General features: G+C 38.1%; 1 protein-coding gene across 1 annotated transcript in view; it reads right to left on the reverse strand.

Annotated features, from left to right (window-relative positions):
- Positions 1 to 1,157: 1,157 nt before the first annotated feature.
- The window catches only part of WDR43 (WD repeat domain 43), a 72,997-nt gene continuing 50,783 nt past the window's right edge, over positions 1,158 to 23,371 (reverse strand). Inside the window, exons 12-18 of the mRNA XM_006835169.1 lie at positions 19,571 to 19,657; positions 15,955 to 15,986; positions 14,909 to 14,972; positions 6,796 to 6,909; positions 5,849 to 5,918; positions 1,452 to 1,501; positions 1,158 to 1,346 (exon numbers count right to left, since the gene is read on the reverse strand). Of these exons, the coding sequence (XP_006835232.1) occupies positions 1,158 to 1,346; positions 1,452 to 1,501; positions 5,849 to 5,918; positions 6,796 to 6,909; positions 14,909 to 14,972; positions 15,955 to 15,986; positions 19,571 to 19,657 (606 nt within the window). The remainder of the gene's footprint in view (positions 1,347 to 1,451; positions 1,502 to 5,848; positions 5,919 to 6,795; positions 6,910 to 14,908; positions 14,973 to 15,954; positions 15,987 to 19,570; positions 19,658 to 23,371) is intronic.

A 23,371-nucleotide genomic window follows, 5' to 3' on the forward strand; every position in this document is an offset into this window, starting at 1 on the left:
CCATCTGTAATGTCCCCTAGTGAGCATTAAACAAATTGGCTCACTGGGAGAAAAAAAATTACTGATAATTTGAAAAGGCTTTTGTAGAGTTCATCAAAATACTTTTTGATACACACATTAAAAAATCTTAAGTCAGACTTATTATTTTAAGGTAAACAGATACCCTAACACTGCCAAGATAGTAGGTAATGAAAAGGAAGGAAAATATTAAATTATTGAATTATAAAAATATTTTCTTTGGAAAAAAATTCCAACAAGATTATCATTAATATCTAAAACTAAAGAGGAAAAAATAAAGAACTGTTCTTTGATCCATTAGTATTTAAATAAAAGTGAAAACTTCTTTAAAAGCAGCTACAACTGAATTTTTTTAAAAGTTCCAGGTAATGTGCACTTCTAATCTATATACACTGATGATTCTTTACAGGTAACCTGCAGTTAAGAAAAATTCTCAATATGGCTAATCCTTTAGTTTTTCAATTACCATAGTTTTTGTTGTAATTTTAAAAAATATTTTACATGACAGCGTAAAAAATACGGTTTCTTGGGGGAAAGTACTTCAAATATTCACTCTGACTAACCCAGGTCAGATTATCATTTAAATAGAACAAGTGGGATATATATATTTTTTAATCAGTTATTTTTAACTTGTTTTTTAGTTATCCACTCATTTTTATGAAAATGTACCAAACTTAAAAACATTTTTTAAACTAGAGCTATAACACATCTGGGTTTGATGGAAGATACCAACCTGAGTTAAGAGCGGACTTCTTCACAACAGTCCCGTTCTTGAACCCCTCAGGAAATTTCTTTTATCTTCACTTCAGTCAATTCTTGACATAACTAATCATATACCAGGATATTATATTATAAAAATATACCATATATTGGACACTCGTGTCAGTACATTGCAGAAAATGTGTCTATTTACTGTGTAAAGTTTATTAACATTTGAATGCAACACTCTTATTTACACAGTTGCGTCTGGGGTGGTCAGGACTGTGAGGTGGCATGGGAACCACCATGTTGGATTTGGAAATGTGCAATGGCCCTGGGCATCCTGTCACCAAGACAACCCTCCCCAGGAGAACTTATGAGGCAGCACTGGGCAAGATGAGCCAAGGTTACTGCAGTTCGACTGGCTTGTTTTTCTGTCTTCATTCTTCTTCACTTTCATTTTCAGGATCTAAATCAGAATCTCCATTCAATTCTTTTTCACTGGTCATATCTCTGTCCTCACCATTTTCCTCATCATCTTTTTCTTCAGCATCTTCATCTTCATTCTCTTCATCAGCATCTTCATCTTTCTCACTTTCTTTCTCGTCCTCATCTTCATCCCAATTATCCTGATAGAAATATTAAGCAAAGTATTCATGAAGGCATGAAGGCATCTTTCTTACAGAATATGGGGATAAAAAGACTATTAGGAAACAAATTACTCAATTACTCACATCAGAATCCTTATCTGCTATTTCATCATCAGACTCCTCTTCGGAAGACTCTATAGTGAAGGGACCAAGGCAAAAAAAAAAAAAAACCTTAATTTGCGAACAAAGCAGATCCCTAAAACGTAAACAGAACCAGACTTCCTGAATTTTGGAAAAATCATCAATTTCTATTTAACATCCATCTGTTGGTTAATGCACTGGACTGCAAAGTGTGCTTGAACCAGGAGGCCTGTATACAGTTCAAGTTCATCAGCTGCTCCTCAGAAACCCTATCCTAGGTTGCTGGGGTCAGAACCCAACTCGACCGCACTTAACAACAAGTAACATTAAGGAGTCCTCGTGTGGAGCTGTAGGGTAATAAATGGACAGCTAACTGCAAAGGTTAGCGATTCAAACACACCAGCCACCCCTTGGAAACCCTCTACAGGGTTGCAAGGAATCAGAACCTACTTGACAGCACTTCACAAGTAATATTAGGCTAATATACTTATCTACATAAAAGTACATCTATTATGCTAATCTAAGAGCTCCTTGAGAGGGACCAAAACTGAAAGAATCTCACAGTAATTTTAAATTCTCTCTGGGTCAGCACACAGGCAGAGTTGATGAGGAAAACTCTTAGAAAAATTCTGGCTTTTAAATGTAGAAGACATGGAAAACTTAGCATTTACCTTTAACCTATAATGACTGTAAAAAGATGACTGGGCACTGAAACTGTTAGATAAGCAGGTGTTGGAAACAAAATATTCAAATATGCCCAAATAACACAGCTCAATTATTTTCTATGCAACAGAACAGAGATATTCTATAGCTAAGAAAAAGACTGCAAAATCTGCTTGAACTGGGAGGCTTATCCCAATCTTACTATATCGTGAACGGAGAACACACACAACGTGGGGCTCTTGGTGTGATGCAATATGAACACAATTATTTTTTTTTAAATACTCGATTTAAATTCTAAATTAGCCTTTAGACCAGATTTAACATTTGAAAAATTGTAGTTTAGAGAAACAAACCATAAGAGAAAGCAGACAGGCAAAACTATAAAATGGGGTAGTGGTTTGAACAACTTGCCCAGACACTTCAGATCTGTGTCATAAACAAGGCGGCTTGTAAAGACTTACATAGCCCTAGAGTCTTGGTGTGGTGCTGTGAGTTTAATGCACTGGACTGCAAAAATGGTTTGAACCTCAAGGTTGGTGGTTCAAGCTGCTCCTCAGAAACCCAGGATCGCTATAGGTCAGAACCAACTCTACGGCACTGAACAACAACAGTATGGTATTGCAGGATGATGCACTGGACCACAAAGTCAGTTTCAACCACAAGGTCAGTGGTTCAAACCCACCAGCCATTCCTTGGTAACCCTATACAGGGTCACTATGAGTCAGAACTGACTCAGCGGCACTTAACAACAATAGTAACCAAGTTCTACATCACGGACAGACACCAGGGGTTGGAGGGAAGGGAAAATTATTCATTTGGCAGAGTTACACACATACTAACTTGGGGTGATAGGGAAGGCAGTTCAAGGGAAAAGAAAAGGAAGAAGAGGGAAAAAAAGCCAACTGCTTTCTGTCTTTTTTTCCCATATACTGGAAGAGAAGCGATGAATATTTATTTTCTCATTAGGAGAATTCATTGGAAACATTACTGCAAACAAAAAAAAAAAGGGAAAGGAAAGAAGGGGGAAAGGTAGGGAAAAGGGGAGAGAGAAAAAAACAGATTTGGAAATGCATTGTGATAATGGTTGTATTTACAAGAAACAATACTGGGTTCAGTTAAACCCCTCGGTGTTCTTTGTGGATACAAACTAAAAACAAAAACATAATTATTGAAAGAAAATATTTAAATTTTCAACTTCTCAAGATTGCAACTGGCTCTCTAAAAACAAAGTGTGCCTATTTGCACAAGCTACGTGACTTCTCCAGATCCTGAGTTTATCAAGAGTATGAAATATGATCTCACTGAGGTTTTCATTTGTATTTCCCTTACAGGGGTTGTCTGTGTATCTTTATTAGTCACTTAGTGTCCTCTCACTGGGACATCATCACTTATATATCCCATGCTCATTTTGCTTCTATTTTTCTCTAATACGTTTCCTTTCACTCACTCCCATGTTAAGAGAAAAAAGTGATAGGCAACGCAATCCTAATTTTTTTGTATACGAATGAGTACTTCTAACAATTTACTTTAGAGGTCAGTTTTCCCTCATTCACATAAAACATGTCCATCAATGTTAATGCACCGAGATTTACAGGGAGACACATGTTCCCCTGGAGTATCTAGTCTAATTGATTTGTATACTCATACACTTTAGTTTTGTTAAGTCTTGATACTGGTAAGGCACATTTCCCCGCCTTGTTTATCTAAATCACAGCTATTCTGGGGGTTTTGTTCATTCAAATAAAATACTCAATTTATAGTCTGAATATAGCTGACAATTTTACAGTATATAAACTTCATTTTGTGATTTTTTTTAGCCTTATCAATAAACTTATTCAAGTATTGCTTTATGTCCATCAACTATATTTTATAATTTCCCTATACAGGTATACGCCTCATTTTTTATAGTTCATGTTACGTCTCTTCACTTTTACTCAAATCCTACATTAGTAACCGTTGTCACTAACTGAAAGAACTCTAAAGAAGAATTTCACTTTTATAAAATAAAGCTAGAAATGCAACTACGTCGGTGTTTGTTCTGCAACAAACCATTAAAGAGGCAGTGTGCACCCTCAACAGTAAGATTAGCATCAGTAGTGTCACCTAGGTCCTCCATCAGCATCAAATTTCTATAGCTTAGAACTGTGTCTGTGAACAACAATATGTTAAGTGTTCTTTTAGATCGTATGTGTTATTTGCTATGACTTGGTAGATTATGTTGGAGATCAGGAAACACTCAAATAATTTTTCCTGTAGAAATTAACAGTAACTGCTTTACTTTACAGCATTCTGAATTACAAACAGGAATGCTATACTTCCAGATAGGAGGAAAAACATACAGATTTTGCTTCTTCTTTTTTTTTAATGAGTTCCTAGGAATTTCAGTTTTGGATGCTATTGTTAATGAGATCTTTTTTCCTAATAAATTTTCTGGCTAGTTGTTATTCAGTGCCATCAAGTTGATATCAACCCTACATAACAGAGCAGATCTGCCCCATAGAGGTTTCTGAAGCCAGTCTTTAGTAAATTGCTAGGCCTTTTTTTCAGAAGCCACCGACAGGAATGTCCAATCTCTCAGTTAGCACCTGGCTGCCTAGCCAGGGTTCCTTTATTAGTTATTACTTAGATGTAATTATGCTACTGATTTCTTTTTGTAGCTCTTGTATCCAGGAAAACTTGCTATTTGCATAAAACTTACTACTATATGTGACTGTAGAGTCTCTTTTATATTTTTATGTGGACAAGCATAGTATCTGCAAAAATCAATGCTCAAGTTTTCATTTCTTTCATACAGCACTAGAAAGGCTATCCAGAACAATGAACAAAACATTACTGTCTTGTTTCTGATTAAAACGGGACTGCTTCAAAAGCTTCATAATGTGTGACACAAGGTTTATTATATTTTAAAAGTGAAATTTGTAGGTTGTTTAAATTATTAGCGATGTATGAAAACTAAATGTTACTGAATTCATTTATCTATTAAGATTATAATGTTCCCTGTTAATCTATCTGTTAATTAGGAAACGGGAGTCCTGGTGTGGCCCTGTGGTAAACTGCAGGGTCGGCAGTTCAAGTTCACCATTAAGATCATGACTAGGGACTATTTAAAGCACCCTTCTACAATGGATTTCTCAACACTGTATTATCTGACAATCTTTAAAAAAATCCATTTGGCATCACTGTATTATTTTATTTAGACATGGCAACATTTTAGTTGCTACTTAGGATGTCTGAGGATGATCTTAAATGGTCTTTTCTTGACTATCTATGTCTAGTCTGGTTAACTAGGTTGTAGTTGACATATAAAATATCTAAATTGTTTGCATCTGGCTCGTTCCTCAAAAGCTCAATCAGATTCAACTACAAAACCTCTGGGCTGATAATGTTTTATTTATTTTCAGAGAAGCTTTAATTAATCAATTTTAGAACCATTAATGAATCCAACTTTCCCATTTCTTCCCTTTTTATTGATTTTGATCATTTAAGTTTCCTACGAAATTACCAACGATTTTTTTTAATTGCCAAAAAGTTTCTTCAGTGTTCCTTTATACCTATGCTTTTGACTCCTTCTCTCGTTTTATTTGGACACAGGTTATTAGCTACTTTTGCCATACACTTGGCTTTTTAATGAGATGTACCGAAGCTTAATGTTACTCACACTGAAACACTGACAAAATGAAACAGAACTGAGTCAATAAATGTTCTCATTCAAAATCCCATCTACTCCTAGTCTTTACCTTCTTCATACACCAATTTTGCCTTCTGTCCAGGACAAGACATTTCTTTTGTTTTTTCTGATGCTGTAACCTAAAAGATGATTAGACACAATTATGAATTACATCAAAAAATTCAATCCAAGTATCATACCCACCATCCCTCCCCATCACCAAACTCACCCTCCAGCATTATAATGGCTAACTTGAATGGAATGTACATGAAATATACAAATTCTTCAAATACAAGAATGAATTTCTCTGTAAAACTTAAGAAGCTCTCTGAGTCAATTACAATTTCTTCCTGTACCTAAATGTAACTGTTCAAATACCTTGTAACCTGTTTTTTAAGGCTCCCTGGTGACACCATGGTTAAGCACTCAATTATTCAATCAAAAGGTGAGCAGTTCAAACCCATTAGCCACCCTATGGGAGAAAGATGTAGCAGTCTGCTTCCGTAAAGACTCTTGTTGTTGTTGGTAAGTGCCATTGAGTCAGTACCAACTCATAACAACCCTGTATAGGGTTTCCCAAGAGTGGCTGGTGGGCTTGAACCATCGATCTTGCAGTTTACATTCCAGTGCTTGTCCTCCAGCACGACACCAGGACCCATAAAGGAATAGAGCCTTGGAAATTATGTGGGGGCAGCGCTACCTGATCCCACGGAGTCAACTCAGTAGCAACAATTTTGGTTTAGTTTGTATCTTGCTTTTTACCATAACTTTACCGATACCAACTGAATTAACAGCTTACACATATGGGGTATAAAACCTCTGAATGAAAGTTAAAATGGGCACAACTGAAGTTTTCTTACTGTGCAAATTACAACATCTTCAAGGTAAAGTATGAACTGTGACTTACCAATTTCTTGCTGTTATTAGGGGCTCTCAATGTTCAGGTAAAAGGTCCTTAATTCCTCTCTCCATTTCTATGACAACCAAGTTTCATCCCAAAACAATCTGATTACTCACTTGTGTGATTAGAAGGATGAGCTTTCCATGAAGGTGGGAGAGTTTCTGAAAAGTTTTGACTCTGCTGTCCAGTAACTGGTAGAGTGTCCTCAGCTGGGATACCAGATCAGGCAACTGGAAAAAAAGATCATCATACTATACAGATCTGTAGATGTACAAATCACGCACACCTGTGTCACTGTACAAGCAGCATCTCTGCTCACAAACACTTCCAGTGGCACAGGCTGGCTTGCAGCACTGCATAGCCCCATCTCAGACCTTTCATGTCCTCACAGCAAAACACAATGAATACTGTTTTGAAAACTAACAATGCAAGGTCAGGAGGGAGAAACTGCAGGGTGGAACCTTTTTATATTGATCATATTACTTCAAATAATTCACTACAAAGAAGACACTGAAGGGGGACTCTTCCGAATCTAACCCCTAACACGCTGGTGCTTGTTTAAGTGCCATTTAATCGGTTCTAACTCTAAGAGACGCTATATAGGGTTTCCAAAAAGCGGCTGGTGGGTTTGAACCACCAGCCTTTAGGTTACCAATCCAGTACTTAAAGCTTTTTATGATCTCTACATTTAAAGGGCCAGAGATATAGTAAGACAAAGGACAAAGCTGACTTTAGAGCTTTTTAAACATTCTATCAAACCCTCTGAACAGTGCAGTGCAGTACACTGGATTACTTCATGTGGCTCTGATACCCATAACCCTCTGTAACTGCTACCAAGTAATGTTTTCCTTTTTTGGCCTACAGGGTCTGGGTAAGAAAGGTGGGAAAAGATAACCATAGAATTAGATGATTAAGTTGTCAATGGTTTACTGTGATTGTAAACAACCAGGAATTCTAACATGTGCATACAATGAGTCATCTCAGAAGCAGAGGAGTCCTTTGATCCCTAAAATCCCTATGTACTAACTAAACCTCCATGGCCCAGGGGCAGAAAGCTGTGACACCAGAGGAGTGACAAAGAAGCAGCAACAGCAGCAGCACAACACACTGCAGGGGGATTCCCAGTCCATGGTACAAGTACAGCTGAATGGCTTTGAGTAGGAAGCTTGCTGGCAGAGTGGAGTGCCTTGAGGCATTCAACTGGAAAAGCCATGTCTGTTGACCCAGTAACTAAAGCTAAGTGCCTTCAGGCTAATGCTTGTGATAGAGTTGCCTGTCCTCAGTGGAAATTCATCAGCAGACCCAAAAGAGGTTTGTAACACTGGTCAGGCAGAAAGAAGCCTGCCTGTGGGCACTGCTGAGGAGAAGCTGTCATGACTGTGCTCTCAGTATTTTCTGATCCTGTATTTGTTACTTTCCCTAACTGTGAGTTCTGTGTGATCACTGCAAAGAATTACTGAACCCAACTGAGTAGCTATGGGAGCGATGGTTTGATACCAAAATGCTTTTTTTCAACTGCGCTTAGAACTTAAGCAGAAAATTCTTTAATTCATCCCTCCAGACATACAGGGGATAAAAGGAGTCCCCTCTGTCCTTTAATTGCCCTCCTAGCTCTGATAACTCAGGGTAAATGTGTGTTTCATTCAAATGTTAATAAATACCATACAGCAAAAGAACACAAAAAATGAATAATGATTACCAATCAGTATATTTGGAGTCCTGGAATGGAACTGTGGAATAATGCACTGCACCACAAGATCAGTTTCAACCGCAAGGTCAGTGGTTCAAATTCACCAACTGCTCCTCAGAAACCCTTATACATGGTTGCTATGAGTTGGATACCACTCAACGGCACTTAACATCCCATCAGTAAATTTACATGACCTTCCTTGTATTTGTCCCCCCCCTTCAGAAAATAAGTTACAAGAAGTTGAGGATCAGACAGTCTTGTTTATTGCTAAATTCCTAATAACAAGCATAGTACCTAGGTTCAGTGATGATGCTTAGTTGTCTGCATGAAGAAGGGAAAAAATGAAGATATGAAAGAAAATTATTTCTCTAAACAGAAATTGTGGGCTGGGAACCCTCCCTAAGCCACACTTCTTTGGTCTATTTTGCCATTATCTTACAAGTTACACAACGGTGTGGCGCTCTGGGTTAATGCGCTGGACTGCAAAGTCGCTTTGAACCGTAAGGTTGGCAGTTGAAGCTCACCAGTTTCTCCTCAGAAACCCTATACAGGGTCACTATGGGTTGGAATCTACTCAACAGCACTTCACAACAACTCTGGATAGGGAGCTGATTCTAGAAGGGATTTCACTGCAAGCCCTCTCAGCCCTCTTTTCACTTCCAAGTAAGAAACTGAGCTTCCCTAGAAAAAGTCTCAAGAGTGGCTGCATGCTAAAATCTTTCCATGCCTATTACCTCACCACTCAGCCACTCCACAGTCTTCAACATCTACCCACAATCTTCAACTCCCAATATTCCTAACAAGCTGAGAGACACCCAAGGATCAATTCTTAGTTTCTTGTCTCATTCCTATTCTAATAACTGATAGAGTTCTCTTCAGACATGCAAACTGCTAGCTTCAAAGCAGGTTATGCAGTAATTTTAGAAAGTACCATCGGTTAAATAGCAATTTCAGATTTATATAAAGCGATCCACTACAACCTTTTAACAAAAGCTACTGCGAGTCAAAAATAATAAAATAAACTTATGTTATTTCTAACTCGTAATATAACAGATATAATAAAGTAACAAAAATCCTCACCACTGAACCAATAAACAATAGAGAGAAGATTGAAGTTGTCAAGGACTTCATACTTCTTGAATCAACTATCAACACCATGGAAGCAGCAGTCAAGAAGTCAAACGACATATTGCATTAGACAAATATGGTGTACAAGAACTTTTTAAAGTGTTGAAGAGCAAAGATGTCAGCTTGAGGACTAAGGTGCGCCTGACCCAAGTCATGGTATTTTCAATAACCTCATATGCATGTGAAAGCTGGACAGTGAATAAGGAAGACCATAGAAGAATTGATGCCTTTAAGTTATGGTGTTGGAGGAGAATATTGAAAGTACCATGGGCTACCAAAAGAACCAAAAGATCTGTGTTGGAAGAAGTGCAGCCAGAGTGTTCCTTGGAAGCCAGGATGGCCAAACTTCATCTCTCATACTTCGGACATATTGTCAGGAGGGAACAATCTCTGGAGAAGGATATCATGTTTAGTAAGGTGGAGGGTCAGAGAAGGAGAAGAAGAACCCCAGCGAGATGAAACTGGAAAAGTGGCAGCACCAATGGGTTCAACAATTGTGAGGTGGCACCAATTGTGAGGTTGGCCCAGGACTGGGCAGTGTTTCATTCTGTCGTACACAGGGTCGCTATGAGTAAGTACCAACTCGATGGCACGTAATAACAACAACAATAAAGTAACAAATAACCCTTCTCTTACTTATGACATAAAAGGAACTCTGATAACGCAGTGGTTATGAGTCGGGGTGCCAACCTCAAGATCAGCAGTTCAAAACTACCAGCGGTTCTGTGGGAGAAAGATGAGACGTTCTGCTCCCGTAAAGATTTACAGCCTTGGAAACCCTGTGCAGGGCTGTCACTATGAGTTGGAACCGACTCCATGGTACTTAACAACAATGATCTATGACAAATCAATTTGTTTTCTCTGTTTCTGCACTAAGATTTTAGGTCCATCTCTACCATTTGCATAGAAAATTGAGTGTGGACAGCAGCCTCAACAAAATGCCAAGTGTTGAGAATCGGTTCTGACTCAGGGTAGCCCTATGTGTAACAGAATAAAGCACTGTTCAGTGTTGTGCTAGTCTCAGTTACTCCTATGTTTGACCCCATGGTTACAGCCACTGTATAAATCCACCTTGATAAGGGTGTCTACCTCTTGTCTGCTGATTCTCTACTTGACCCAGCATGATGTCCTTACCCAGGGACTAGCCCCTCCTGACATGACTCATCATCCTCGCTTTTAAAGAGCATCTGGATGTATTTCTTCCAAGACATGTTCGTTCTTCTGTCAGTAACTGGCATATTCAATACTCTTGACCAACAGAGCAATTCAAAGGCAACAATTCTTCTCCGATCTTCCGTATTTATTTTCAGATTTGCATTCATAAGAGGAGATTGAAAATAGCATGCCTAGGGGTCAAGTGCACCTAGTCCTCAAAGGGACACATACAGTCCCTTCTGAAAACATGTCCAAAGTATTAGAGACGCTATCTCACCATCCTGACTTCTAAAGGAGCATTCTGGCTGTACTTCCTCCAACACAGATTGGTTTGTTCTTCTGGTAGTCCACAGTACTTTCAATATTCTTCACCAACACCATAATCCAAATATATCAATTCTTTTAGTCTTCCTTATCCATTCTCAAACTTTCACAAGCATATGAGGCAATTTAAAATACTGTGGTTTAGATCAGTGAACCTTAGTCCTCAAACTGACATTGCTCTTTAGTATTTTAAAAAGACTAAAGGTCTTTTACAGATTTGTCCAATGCACTGTCACTTGATTTCTTGACTGCTTATTCCATTAAGTGTTGATAGTGCATTCATGCAAATTGAAGTCTTTAACAAATACGAATTTCTTCCAATTGGACGGTCTTTCAAGATTCTTGCTACTCATTTCTGATACAGTGACTCTTTTCATGCTTTTTACATCACTCAATATTTTGTCCAAAGAATCATCCAGTATTACAACTTGAATTTTTCTTCAGTTCTTTCACCTTGAGAAATGCTGAGTATGTTTTTCCTTCTTGGTTTTCTAGCTCCAGGTGTTTGAGCATTTCTGTATTTGAAGTTTTTCTTCTCTAGATGCACTTTAAATTTTTCTGTTCAGCTCTTTTATCTCGTTTCATTTCTTCCATTCACATTAGCTTTTCTACACTCAACAGCAAGTTTCAAAGTCTCTTCTGACATTCATTTTGGTCTTTCCTGTATTTTTTATGGCCTTTTTCTTCCTGTCTGATGCTCTTTATGTCATCCCACAACTCTTCTGGTCTTCAGTCACTAGTCTAATGATTCCTATCTGTTCGAGATCCCCTCTAAATTCAGGTGGGATATATTCAAGGTCATATTTTGAATCTCATGGAGTTGTTTTAATTTTCTTCAGATTCAGCCTGAACTTCCATAAACTCAACTGATGGTCTGTTCCACATCTGCCCTAGGCTTGTTTTGGTTGATCTGATTCCTGTGTATGCCATCTGGTAAAGTCCATGTATACGTTGTTGTTGAGTCAATTCTGACTCATAACGACCCTGTATAGGGTTTCCAAGGAACAGCTGGCAAGCTTGAATAGCCAACCTTGTGGTTCAAAGCAACCTTGCAGTCCAGCACATGGGTATAGCTGTCTTTTATGGTCTCGTGAATCTGTCTCTTCCTTCAACAGTGTTTGGACGGAACAGATCTGGGGACTCCCCCACCTCTAGCCTCGGACCACCTCTAACATCCTCTTTAGGCACAATCTCTTCTCCAGGACCATCTTCTTGACCATTCCGTTGCTGGGACGAGCTAAAAAGACCGTTTTGTGTGTGTGTGTGTGTGGTTAGTTCGAAATCTTCCGACCAACCACCAGCTCTCAGATCCATCAGAATTGTTCTGCTAAATCAGAGGCCTGTGTCAACTATCTGGTTAATCTGCATCTGCAGGCCTTTTACACCTACCTCTCTCTGGGCTTCTATATTGATCGCGATGATGTGGCCTTGGAAAGTATGGGAAACTTATTCTGCAAGTTTGCGAAGAAGGGCGAGGGTACTGAGCATCTCTTGAAACTGCAAAACCAGCATGGTGGTCGCGCTCTCTCTTCCAGGACATGCAGAAGCCCTCCCCCAAGATGAGTGAGGAAGAACTCTGGACACCATGGAAGCCGCCCTGGCCCTGGAGAAGAACCTGAACCAGTTTCTTCTGGATCTGCATGCCGTGGGTGCTATCCACACAGACCACCACCTCTGTGACTTTCTAAAGAACCATTTCCTTTATGGGGAAATATAGAATTATTAAGAAGATGGGCAACCACTTGACCCACCTCCACAGAATGGCTGGGCCCCAGGCACGGCTGGTAGACTATCTCTTCAAGAGACTCACCCTCAAGCACAACTAGGAAGAACCTGTAGAGTCCTGCAACCTGTGAAGGGCCTTCAGTATTCCCCTGTTCTCAGACCTACTGTCTGAACCTTGCTCTCCAGCAACAGAGGCAGCATCATCAACACCCTGGAGCCCTTCTTCATCCAAGCCGCCAACCAAATGAAAACAATAAAGCGTCCTTTTACAGCAGCTGCTGGTGGTGTATGTTTAAAAAATAAAAAGGTATTTTGCAATGAGTAAGTCTCGCAAAATTCTATCATGCTATCTCTCCAGCATCATTTCTATCACTAAGGCTGTATTTTCCAATTACTAATCCTTCTGTTTCCAACCTTCACAGTTCAATCACTAGTAATGATTATTGCATCTTGATTACATGTCTGATCAATTTCAGACTGAAGAAGTTGGTATCATTCTTTAATTTCATCATTACTGGCTTCAGTGGTTGATCCATAAATTTGAATAGTAGGATCAACTGGTGCTCCTTGTAGGTATATGGATATTATCCTATCACAGACAGCACTGTACTTCAATAGAGATCTTAGTAAGTTCTTTTTGACAGTAAATGTCAATTTGCTGTTCCCAGCTTAGTGAACCACATAACTGATCCAAAAGGACCAATACCAGACCATTTCAGCCCACTAAAATATCTAGGATATCAATCTTTATGTGTTCCATTTCACTTTTGGCAACTTTCAATTTTTCTAGTGTCAGGCGTCACACATTCCAATTATTAATGGATGTTCCATCAACAAATGAAGGTCCCGAAAGGTTCACTCCATTCAAATCATTATGATCACTCTAAGTAGGCAGCTCTTCTTTCCCCAGTTGTATTTTGAGTGCCTTCCTGATGGACTCATCTTCCAGCACTCTCTCTGATAATGTACTGATGTTTTTCATGTTTTCATCTCCTGGTACTATATCTGACAGTGATCCTCTACAATTTTCCATGGCTAACCATTCAGAAGTCTCTCTCCTTCTTCCTAGTCTGTCTTTGTCTAGAAGCTCCATGGAAACCTGTCTACTACAGGTGACCCTGCTGACACTTAAAATACCGGTGACATAGCTTCCACCATCACAACATGCACACTACCAAAGTACAATAAACTGGCAGGCATATGGTGGAAACATAACAATAATTGTGACGATGGCACAGGACCAAGCAGTGTCTCGATCTGTTGTGCACAGTGTAGCTGCGAGTTTAAACCAATGCAATGGCACTTAACAACAACAATGCAGTAACTTGCCCAATTCAATATGTCATCTGATTTCTTGACTGCTGCAACTGGTTGTGAATCCAAGTAAAATGAAATCCTGAAAAATTCATCCTTCTACGTTTATCATGATATTACTTACTGATCCAACTGTAAGGTTTTTGTTTTCTTTATACTGAAGTGTAATCCATACTGGAGGTACTATATTATTTAATTAGATCATTTATGTATCCTCATAAAATACATTTTATACTGCTGTAGTAAGTTATGTGAGCATATGTATAAATTTTTACAACCTGGCATTTTTTTTTAAAAGGTCAGGATTACATACAAGAGGACTTTAAAAAGCTCAAAGAAAGATGAAATTTCTCCATGAAGTTATTGAAGCCCCTTCATATAATGTAAAGGAGTTCTTGTAGCGTAGTGGTTACGAATCGGGCTACTAACCTCAGGATTAGCAGTTCAAAACTACCAGTGGTTCTGTGGGAAAAAGATAAGGCTTTCTGCTCCCATAAAGATCTATAGCCTCAGAAACCCTAAGCAGGGTCGTTATGAGTCGAAATCAACTCAACGGCACATAACCAACTACCATATAATGTAAATGCAATTTTGACAGAAAAGTATCTAAAGACAAATATATAAATATATGACTTTTTTCCTTTCTTCATTTTTCCAAAGTTTTCCCTAGAATATTTATTACTCTATATATACAATACGTGTATACTAACCAGGAACAAACAGACCAATTTATAAAGGTCTGTTTGTTCCTATAAAAGGGATATTATTGAACCTGGGGAAACAAAATCTCTAAAGAAAGTATTTGATGGTTTAAAAGACAGATGAAGAAAGGATAGGTTTGTTAATGTTTATCAACCTATCATTACTTAGCAATTATAGGTGAAAAGACTTACTGTAGACAGATACGAAGCATGGACTGTTAGCACACATTTCAGCCACTGAACCATTAAAACAGCACTGGAAAATAAAGCAAAAAGAACAAGTAACTAGTGTTCATACATTGAAAATTAAATACAACTCAGTTACAAACTCAAAAAAATCCAAATAGCCAAAGTGAGTATCTATAAATTGTACTCTGTGAAGATGAGTATAATAAACAAATCACTATGAATGTGACAATTCTTTTACTGAGTCTATTTGAAATCTGTCTAATATTAACCTTGGGGAAGACATACAGAAAGGGAAATGGGACAAAAATCCTTTTTTTAAAAAACAATTCTATTTCAAGAATAAAATCCATTCATTACTTCATAATAAAATGATTCCAAGTCAGTGATATTAATCCAAATGAGGCAAGACGAATTTTGCATTTTATTAAATCAAATGTTTGAGCCCATCATTTACCCAATAACAGAAACAAGTCATAAAGATTTCCATCCCATTAAAAGGCAACAACCGCCCAAAAGTGTATAAAACACCTGACCTAATTCATGAATTCTTTCACCTTCTTCTGCTATGAGCTTCAAAAGCTAGTGAATGGAGCCTTGTCAGGAAACATAAATTTAGAAAAGACAAGTCTGTATATTGTAGATGCCAGGAATACTATATTACAAACTGAGGATCTTATCAAATTGTTAAGAAAAAAAGACTCCGTAATTTCCTTACAGCATCTTAAGCAGATACCAGAGGTCAGAAAATTCTACAACAATTTTATAAATCATGGTTAATTAAAACAAAGTCGTTAAATTCACATAAATGACCTAATGAGAAAATTTTAAAATCTACATAGTTTTCAAATAGAAAATATAAACCTTAGAAATAAGAATCATTCACCTTTAAAAAAGGTGAGAGAGCAGATAATATTCAATACTCCAAACTAGTTAGAACTGGTTTTACCTAATATTTAATTTCATGCTGCAGATAATTCAGTTTTTAACAACTGCCTTGAATATATTCATAAAAAATAATAAATTGAAGTGAAGTCACTTAAATATTTTACCTGTTAGGATGTCCTTGCAATCTCTTGGTGAGCTGAGGAGGAGAAAAGCATGATTAGCAACAGCGCTTGGTCCCCAACAAACACACCCCTAAGAACAAAGGGAAATAATGGCTGTAGCAAAACACTATTAGTCCACGTAAAGGTGCATTTTCAACCTAAATAGATTCTAGGAATATATCTCTGCAGTGAGCAATTGCCTGGAAAGAAATCTGGGCTATGATTTAAATGAAAAGCCCAGAATAGGCAAATTGAGAGACAAAATAGCTAAGTGGTTGCTTGGGGTAGGAGAAAATGTAGAGTAACTGCCTAATGTGTAGGGGGTTTTCTTTTTTTGGGGTGGTGACAGCATAACTGTAAAATATACACACTGAGTTGTATGTTTTTAAAGGGTCATTTTATGGTTTGTGAATTATCTCAATTTTAAAAATATACAGATGAGCATCTAAGTTACGCAAAATTTAAATATATTCTAAAAACATGGCTTTTGTTGTTGTTGTTGTTAAGTGCCGATGAGTCAGTTCCCACCCATAACAACCCTGAACAGGGTTTCCAAGGCTGTAAATCTTTACGGGAGAACAAAGCCTTATCTTTCTCCAGTGGCAGTTTCGAACTGCTGACCTTGCGGTTCGCAGGCCGATCTGTAACCATTACACTACCAGAGCTCCTTAAAAAAAACATGGCTAAGCCTCTCCTAATACACAATACTTTTCAAATATAGAGGTTCCCTCTATTAATAATGGTAAGTCACCATATTAATATCAAGCCTATTCTCACAAAACACTCCACCATTTAAAAAAAATAGAATCGAAGTATCAATAGCCCTGGTGGTGCTATAAGATACACACTGGACTGCTAACCACAAATTTGGCAGTTCAAATCTACCAACTGATCCATGGGATTAAAATGAGGCTGTCTGCTGCCATAAAGATATACCCTCAGAAACCACATGTAGGGTCGCTATGAGTCAGAATTGTGCTGTTGTTAAGAGTGTGGAGTCGTTCATATTCATAGAAAACCTATATAGCGTTTTCCAAAGCTGAAATTAAGTATTAGGTAGGCCCAGTCGGAGGCATTGTTGTTGCTGTTAAGTGTCATCAACAATCCTAGGCATTACTGTTATTAAGTGCTGTCAAGTTGGTTCTGATCCACAGCGACCCTATATAGTGTTTCAAGGAACAGCTTGGTGAGCTTGAACCACTGACCCTGAGGTTCAAACCAACTTTGCAATTCAGTGCATTAACCCAGAGCGCCACACCAGAACTCCTAAGCTGTATATCTATGGGAGCAGAAAGTTATACCGTTCTACCTTAGAGTGGCTGTAGGCATAGAACTGCCCATCATGTGGTGAGCAACCCAGTGCTTATCCTACAGAGCCACAAGTACTCCTTTAACAATCTACTGTTGTTGTTAAGTACCATCAAGGCAGTTCTGACCCACAGGATTTCCAAGGGCATTAACCTACAGTGCTACATCAGGACTTTCATATGATAAGCTTCTGTCAATCTGGTTATGAATTAAAAAGAGACAAAGAGGGACAAAGAGGGAAAAAAAATTTTTTTGAATTCAACTCTTATCACATCTTACTACCTACCCTTCACTGGCTCTCAATGCTTCCAGACTCTGTGAGGTGATCTGAGTTCTCCCTCTGGTGCCCTAACAGGCTATCAACAACTGTACACATGAAGTTTCCTAGGCACCACAGCTTCTAATACCCCTTTTCTTAACACTGTTACTTGAGCAAAGTCAACACAACAGCTTTTCAGAAAGCGAGGGTAAAGGTTACTCATACTGTGCTACTATTGTGCGCTGTTGGCTCATAGCAATGTTGCATAGGGTTTCCCAGAGTTGAGTGCCCTCTCCAATCACATAAAGATGTATCTCTCTTCAGAGAGATTAAGAGCCCTTCTGGGATTTAAAAATCAAAACGTACAAAAATTATTTCAACAAAACCAAAATGAAAATTTGGAGGCTCCACACTGGAATTTCTATAACAATCATACCTCATGTAGGTGACATCTGCATATTCAACATTCAACTTAAAGCTCCAAAAGCCTTTCAGGTACACAGGGACATACAGTCACAGAATAAAAATGAAGGATTTTTAAAAATGCCAAAGACATTTCCTACCATTACCTGAGGAATTCATAGACTTACAAGTCTTTCTACAGTATTGAAGAATTCCTCCTAGTCATCCACTCTCCAAATGTCAGGCGCCTTGCATAAGAAGCTAAATCAAAAGGCATGGCTACAAAAATTACAGAAACCTTTATTAAGCAAAATTATCAAAATTTGAAGCTATTATTTCTCAACATATGTTCCACCTAGGTCTATACACTTTTAAAAGTCTATTTCCCTTTCAGTAACCCTTTCTTGGTGTGGTGCTGTTGGACTGGACTGCTAACCACAAGGTCTATGGTTCAAACCCACCAGCCACTCCTTAGAAACTTTATACAGGGTCACTATGAATCGGAATCAACTTGACGACAATTTAACAAGAACCCTTCCCCAAAGAATTCTGTGCTCTTTTGGTTTACACCACATGTAAACAGCAGTATCACCATCCTAAGGGACTCTAATTAATTCCTTTTCAATGTTCTTTAAGTCTGGGAACCAAAAGGATTCTGAAAGGACAAGCTCATGGCTGTACGGTAGATGGGGTAAGGTTTCCCAATGAAATTCTCACCAGACAGTCCTTGTTACCCTCGAAAACTGAGCAGGTGCATGGTCGTTATGGAAAATAATTCCTCAATACAAATTTCCTGGCCTTTTTTTATCAAATTTTCTTAAAATGTATGCATAAGGACCTGATATTGTTGTTAAATGCCGTCCAGTAAGTTCTGACTCACAGCAACCCTGCAAAGGGTGTCAAGGATGAGCTGTTGGATTTGACCCATAAACCTTGTGGTAAGCAGTCCAGTGTTTATCCTACATTGGCACACCAGGACTCCAATAAGGCCCCTTAAGATAGACCTATGTCCTTCAAAAAAAATTTAGCAAGATTATTTCTTTGGAGTCCCCAAAAAAGTCGACATAACATTCTAAACTGATCCAGGAAATCCCCTGAGAAGACTAACACAGATGCATTATTGAGGGAACTTGTCTGTAGTCATCCACTAATGTCAGAGATGTGTTTAAGGACGTTTTATTTGGAATGATCCCAGGTATGTATGAACTGGAATCCTAGTAGGAATACTTTTTGACTTAACCTAGTACTACAAATTCAAATCTCTAAATACTGGACATTCTCCTAAATTCATAGTATTGGCCGCTGCCCTCAAGATGATTCTGACTCATACTGACACTCTAAAACAAGGCAGACCTGTTTCTCCAAGGCAGTAAATCTTTACCCAAAGCTGACTGTCACATCGTTCCCCCAGGGACCAACTGGAGGGCTCAGATCACAAAGCTTAATCACTGTGCCACAAGGGTTACTACAGTCATAGTATTGGTGATGGTTGCATGCTGTGGAGTCAACTCTAACTCACAGTGACCCTGTATAAGGTTTTTCTGAGACTGTAAATCTTTAAAGGAGCAGAAAGCCTCGTCTTTATTCCACAAAGTGGTTGATAGACTTAAACTACTGATCTTGCAGTTAGCAGTCCAACGCTTAGCTCACCTCTTGCAATAATGGAATAACAGCATGCAGCGGCATCCTTAACACTGTCTTCTTGATTAAATTTACATTCCTAGTTTGAAGTACTTTCTGTGGGAAAACGAAAGAAATATTAAGATGAGCATACTGAGAAGCTAAGGAAAAAGTATGTAAAATAATTAAACAGACCAAGGCAAACAACTAATTCAATTTCAAGAAAAGGTTAGAGAGACTGAAAAGTTGAATGGAGAAATGTTATGTCACATTTCTACCATACAGGTACAGCCTTGGGTTATCAAAGATCTACTTCATTAAACCAGTTTCTTCTCTATAAATTCTACGTGAGTCAAATTTCTGTGTAGAACACAAAAGAACATCTCTAGACATTTACATGCAGACAAACAGAATTTAAAAGATAAGACGTTTCTGTGAGAGATGTGTCTACACAAATATGGACCAAACACAGTAGTATACTAAAAACCAACAACGCTTTTAAAAAATAAAGTGTTAACTATTTGGCAAAATTTTAAACCATCCAAAAGACCACAGAATGGATGTGTACATTAAAACTACTTTGTGAATATATGGGTGACACCCAGTTTTAACCCCAGGTTATACAAAAGGAGAAAATGCAAATTCATCTTGATCCTGATATTAGAAGCTATGTCCTCTTGGACAGGCCATGAAACTTCTCAAATCCTAGAAATTTCAACTATAGAAGCAAAGGGTAGAAAATAAAAGCCCTTTCAGGTCTCAAAAATCCTGATTCCTCCCCTGCATCTCCTTCCTCCTCTTAAATACGTTTGAAATATTTATTCTTCCCCAAGTTATTAACTCCGACAGGGTCTCCCTTTAATGGTGAGTGCTCAGTTTCAGTTGTAATTGCTGAAAGACATGTGCAGAACACAAGCACCAGAGCAAACAAAGAGAAGAATTCGTTTCTAACCCATTTGAACAGTGACTTTCAGTCAGAATCATCTGAATGTCAATGGGTTTGGTTTTTTGGTTCACATATCCTTTCAGAATTCCCTACGGATTTAATTTGCCTGTAAAAATATCTTTACAGTAACACCCTCTGGCCCAAAAGTCAAGTCAAATATTACTTTAAAAAATATCACTTACATAACTAAAAAGTATACAGTTGCTTAAGTTAAAAAAGAAAACAAACTTTTTATGCACAATTACTGGGCTACAAAAGAATGGACTATTCTAAAATGACAGTTTCAATAACCTAAAATGTGCAATTATTTAAACCAAAAGTATGGTTAAGAAATAGACATTTGAAAGACATGTAGTCTGTGAACACTTCCAATGCTGTAAAAGTGATCATATAATTTGTTATCCAAAGCAGAACACTTCTGAAATGGAAAAATGATCCTATTAATAACTATAAGGACAGCAGGTGAAAAACAGAACCGCCAAACAAGAATGTATGTCCATCCAGCTATTTAGAAACTATTCTAAATTGTGGGGCAGAAAAAATTTTAACAAATTTTCAGTTAATTCTTAAAGGGTATCTCAAACCAAGTGAAGGCTTTTCTTGAGGACATATTTAAAACAACCATAAAACAGTTATAACTACCAAGATTATGCTGTTTAAAGTATTTTTTTTTTCCTTTTACAATTTTATTACATTACAATTGAAGCAAAGTTTAAAATAAACATTCCATTCCTCATAAACTCTCCTTGTTGATATTAAGTGCCATCAAGTTGTTCCACCTCATAGCAACTCTATATAGGATTTCCAAGGAGCAGCTGGTGGGTTAGAAATGCAGATTTTGTGGTAAACAGTCCAGTGCTTATCCATACTAGGAATCCTACGCACCCTTTTGTTGTTGTTATTGTTAAGTGTCATCGAGTTGGTTCTGACCCACAGCGACCCTGTGTAGGGTTTCCAAAGAGCAGCTAGTGGGTTTGAACTGCAGACTTGTGATGTGCAGTCCAGCGCTGATCCAACAGTGCCCCTCCAGGAGTCCTCAGACCCCTTTATAATCCATGCCTCCTCCCACACTTCCAATCCCCTAGCAACCTCTAAATGTCAGACTGGTTTGTGTATCTAGAAGTTTTAAATAAATGAAATTATAGACCCTGTAATTTTTGTCTGTGAGATTCATCATATGTTGTTGGCACATCAACAACCCAGTCCTCATATTGCTAGACAAACAATTGGTTTCTCAATTCACCCATTAAGGAACCTATCATTTCTTTCCAGTTCTTAATTACTACTAATAAAGCTGTTATAAACATTTATATACAAGTCATTGAATGAACATGTTTTTTATTCTCCAGAATGTCAAAGCCTTATGGTAGTATATGTTTAACCTGGTGTGATGCTGTAGGATAAGCACTGGACTACCAACTGCAAGGTCAGTGGGTTAAACCCACTAACTGCTCTTGGGAAAGCCTATCCGGTGTCACTTTTTGAGTTGGAACCGATGGATGGCTCTCCCCAACAACAATCTAAGAGGTATGTAGTTCTCTCACTCTTAAGGGTGAGGATTTCCATTTCTGAGATTAATTACACACAGATGATGGAAAAGCTCCATATCCTAAGTGAAAACAAGGCTGGGGCAGATTGTGGAACAGACCATCAGTTGCTCATACGCAAATTCAGACTGAAGCAGATGAAAATGAAAACAAGTCCACAAGAGCCAAAATATGACCTTGAATATATCCCAACTGAATTTAAAGATCATCTGAAGAACAAATTTAATACATTAAACACTAAAGACCAAAAGAGTTGTGGGATGACATCAAGAACATCATACATGAAGAAAGCAAAAAGTCATTAAGAAGAAAGAAGGAAATGATGAAAATGTATGGCCAAACTTAGTCTCCCATACTTTGGGCATATTGTCAGGAGGGACCAGTCTTTGAAGAAGATAACAGGTTTCTTAAGGTGGAGTGTCAGAGAAGACCCCCAGAGACATGGATTGGCAAAGTGGCAGCATCAATGGGTTCAAGCGTGGTAACAATTGTGAGGTTGGCCCAGGGCCCAGGACTGGTCAGTGTTTCATTCTGCCCTCCTCAGGGTTGCTATGAGTCGGTACCGACTCAATGGCACCTAACAACAACTGCAAGTCCATGGAACATAATAATTTATGAGAAAGAAAACCTCATTGGCCTCTTTCACAGATGCTAAAGAACTAGTTTTCTGAGATATGGTAAATAAAGGAAAATAATAAAGCATCTATTAATCCTGCATTTCCTGGGGGGAAATGTACTTCTGATTTTTTTTAAAAAGACCATTTTGTAAACTCAAATTATGAATCTAGGCAATCATCACCAATTGCCACTAATATCACAGAATACCAGACACTGCAGAGCTCCTGGCAGAATAGTACAACTACATTCTTGCCAAAACGATTCTATCCTGAATTTCTTTAAGCTTCTGTATCAAACTACCAGTGCACAGTAAATATAATCAAGAGAGGACATGCTAAATGATGTAATACAGAAATAAGGCAAAATCCAGAATGTAGAACCTCTATTGTTCATGTTAAGTGCCATTGAGTAGACTCTGACCCATAGTGACCCTGTATAGGGTTTTCCAAAGAGCAACTGGTGAGCTTGAACCACCAACTTTGCAGTTCAAATGGCTTTGATTCTGGCACATTAACCTACAGCGCCACACAGGGTGCTATTTATAACGGCTTCTCCAGAAATACACCAAGAAGAGGAGAGACCTAACAGGCGCATTATCTTTATTGGACACCTGTATTGGATAAAGCAAAAATAAACTTTTTTTTTTTTAATTTATCAGATAATCTGGGATAATCTGGGAAATATGGGAGTGGAAAGAAGGGAAGGGATATAAGCAGGTGA

This window comes from Chrysochloris asiatica, unplaced genomic scaffold, assembly GCF_000296735.1.
Source record: "Chrysochloris asiatica unplaced genomic scaffold, ChrAsi1.0 scaffold00016, whole genome shotgun sequence".
NCBI lineage: Eukaryota > Metazoa > Chordata > Mammalia > Afrosoricida > Chrysochloridae > Chrysochloris > Chrysochloris asiatica.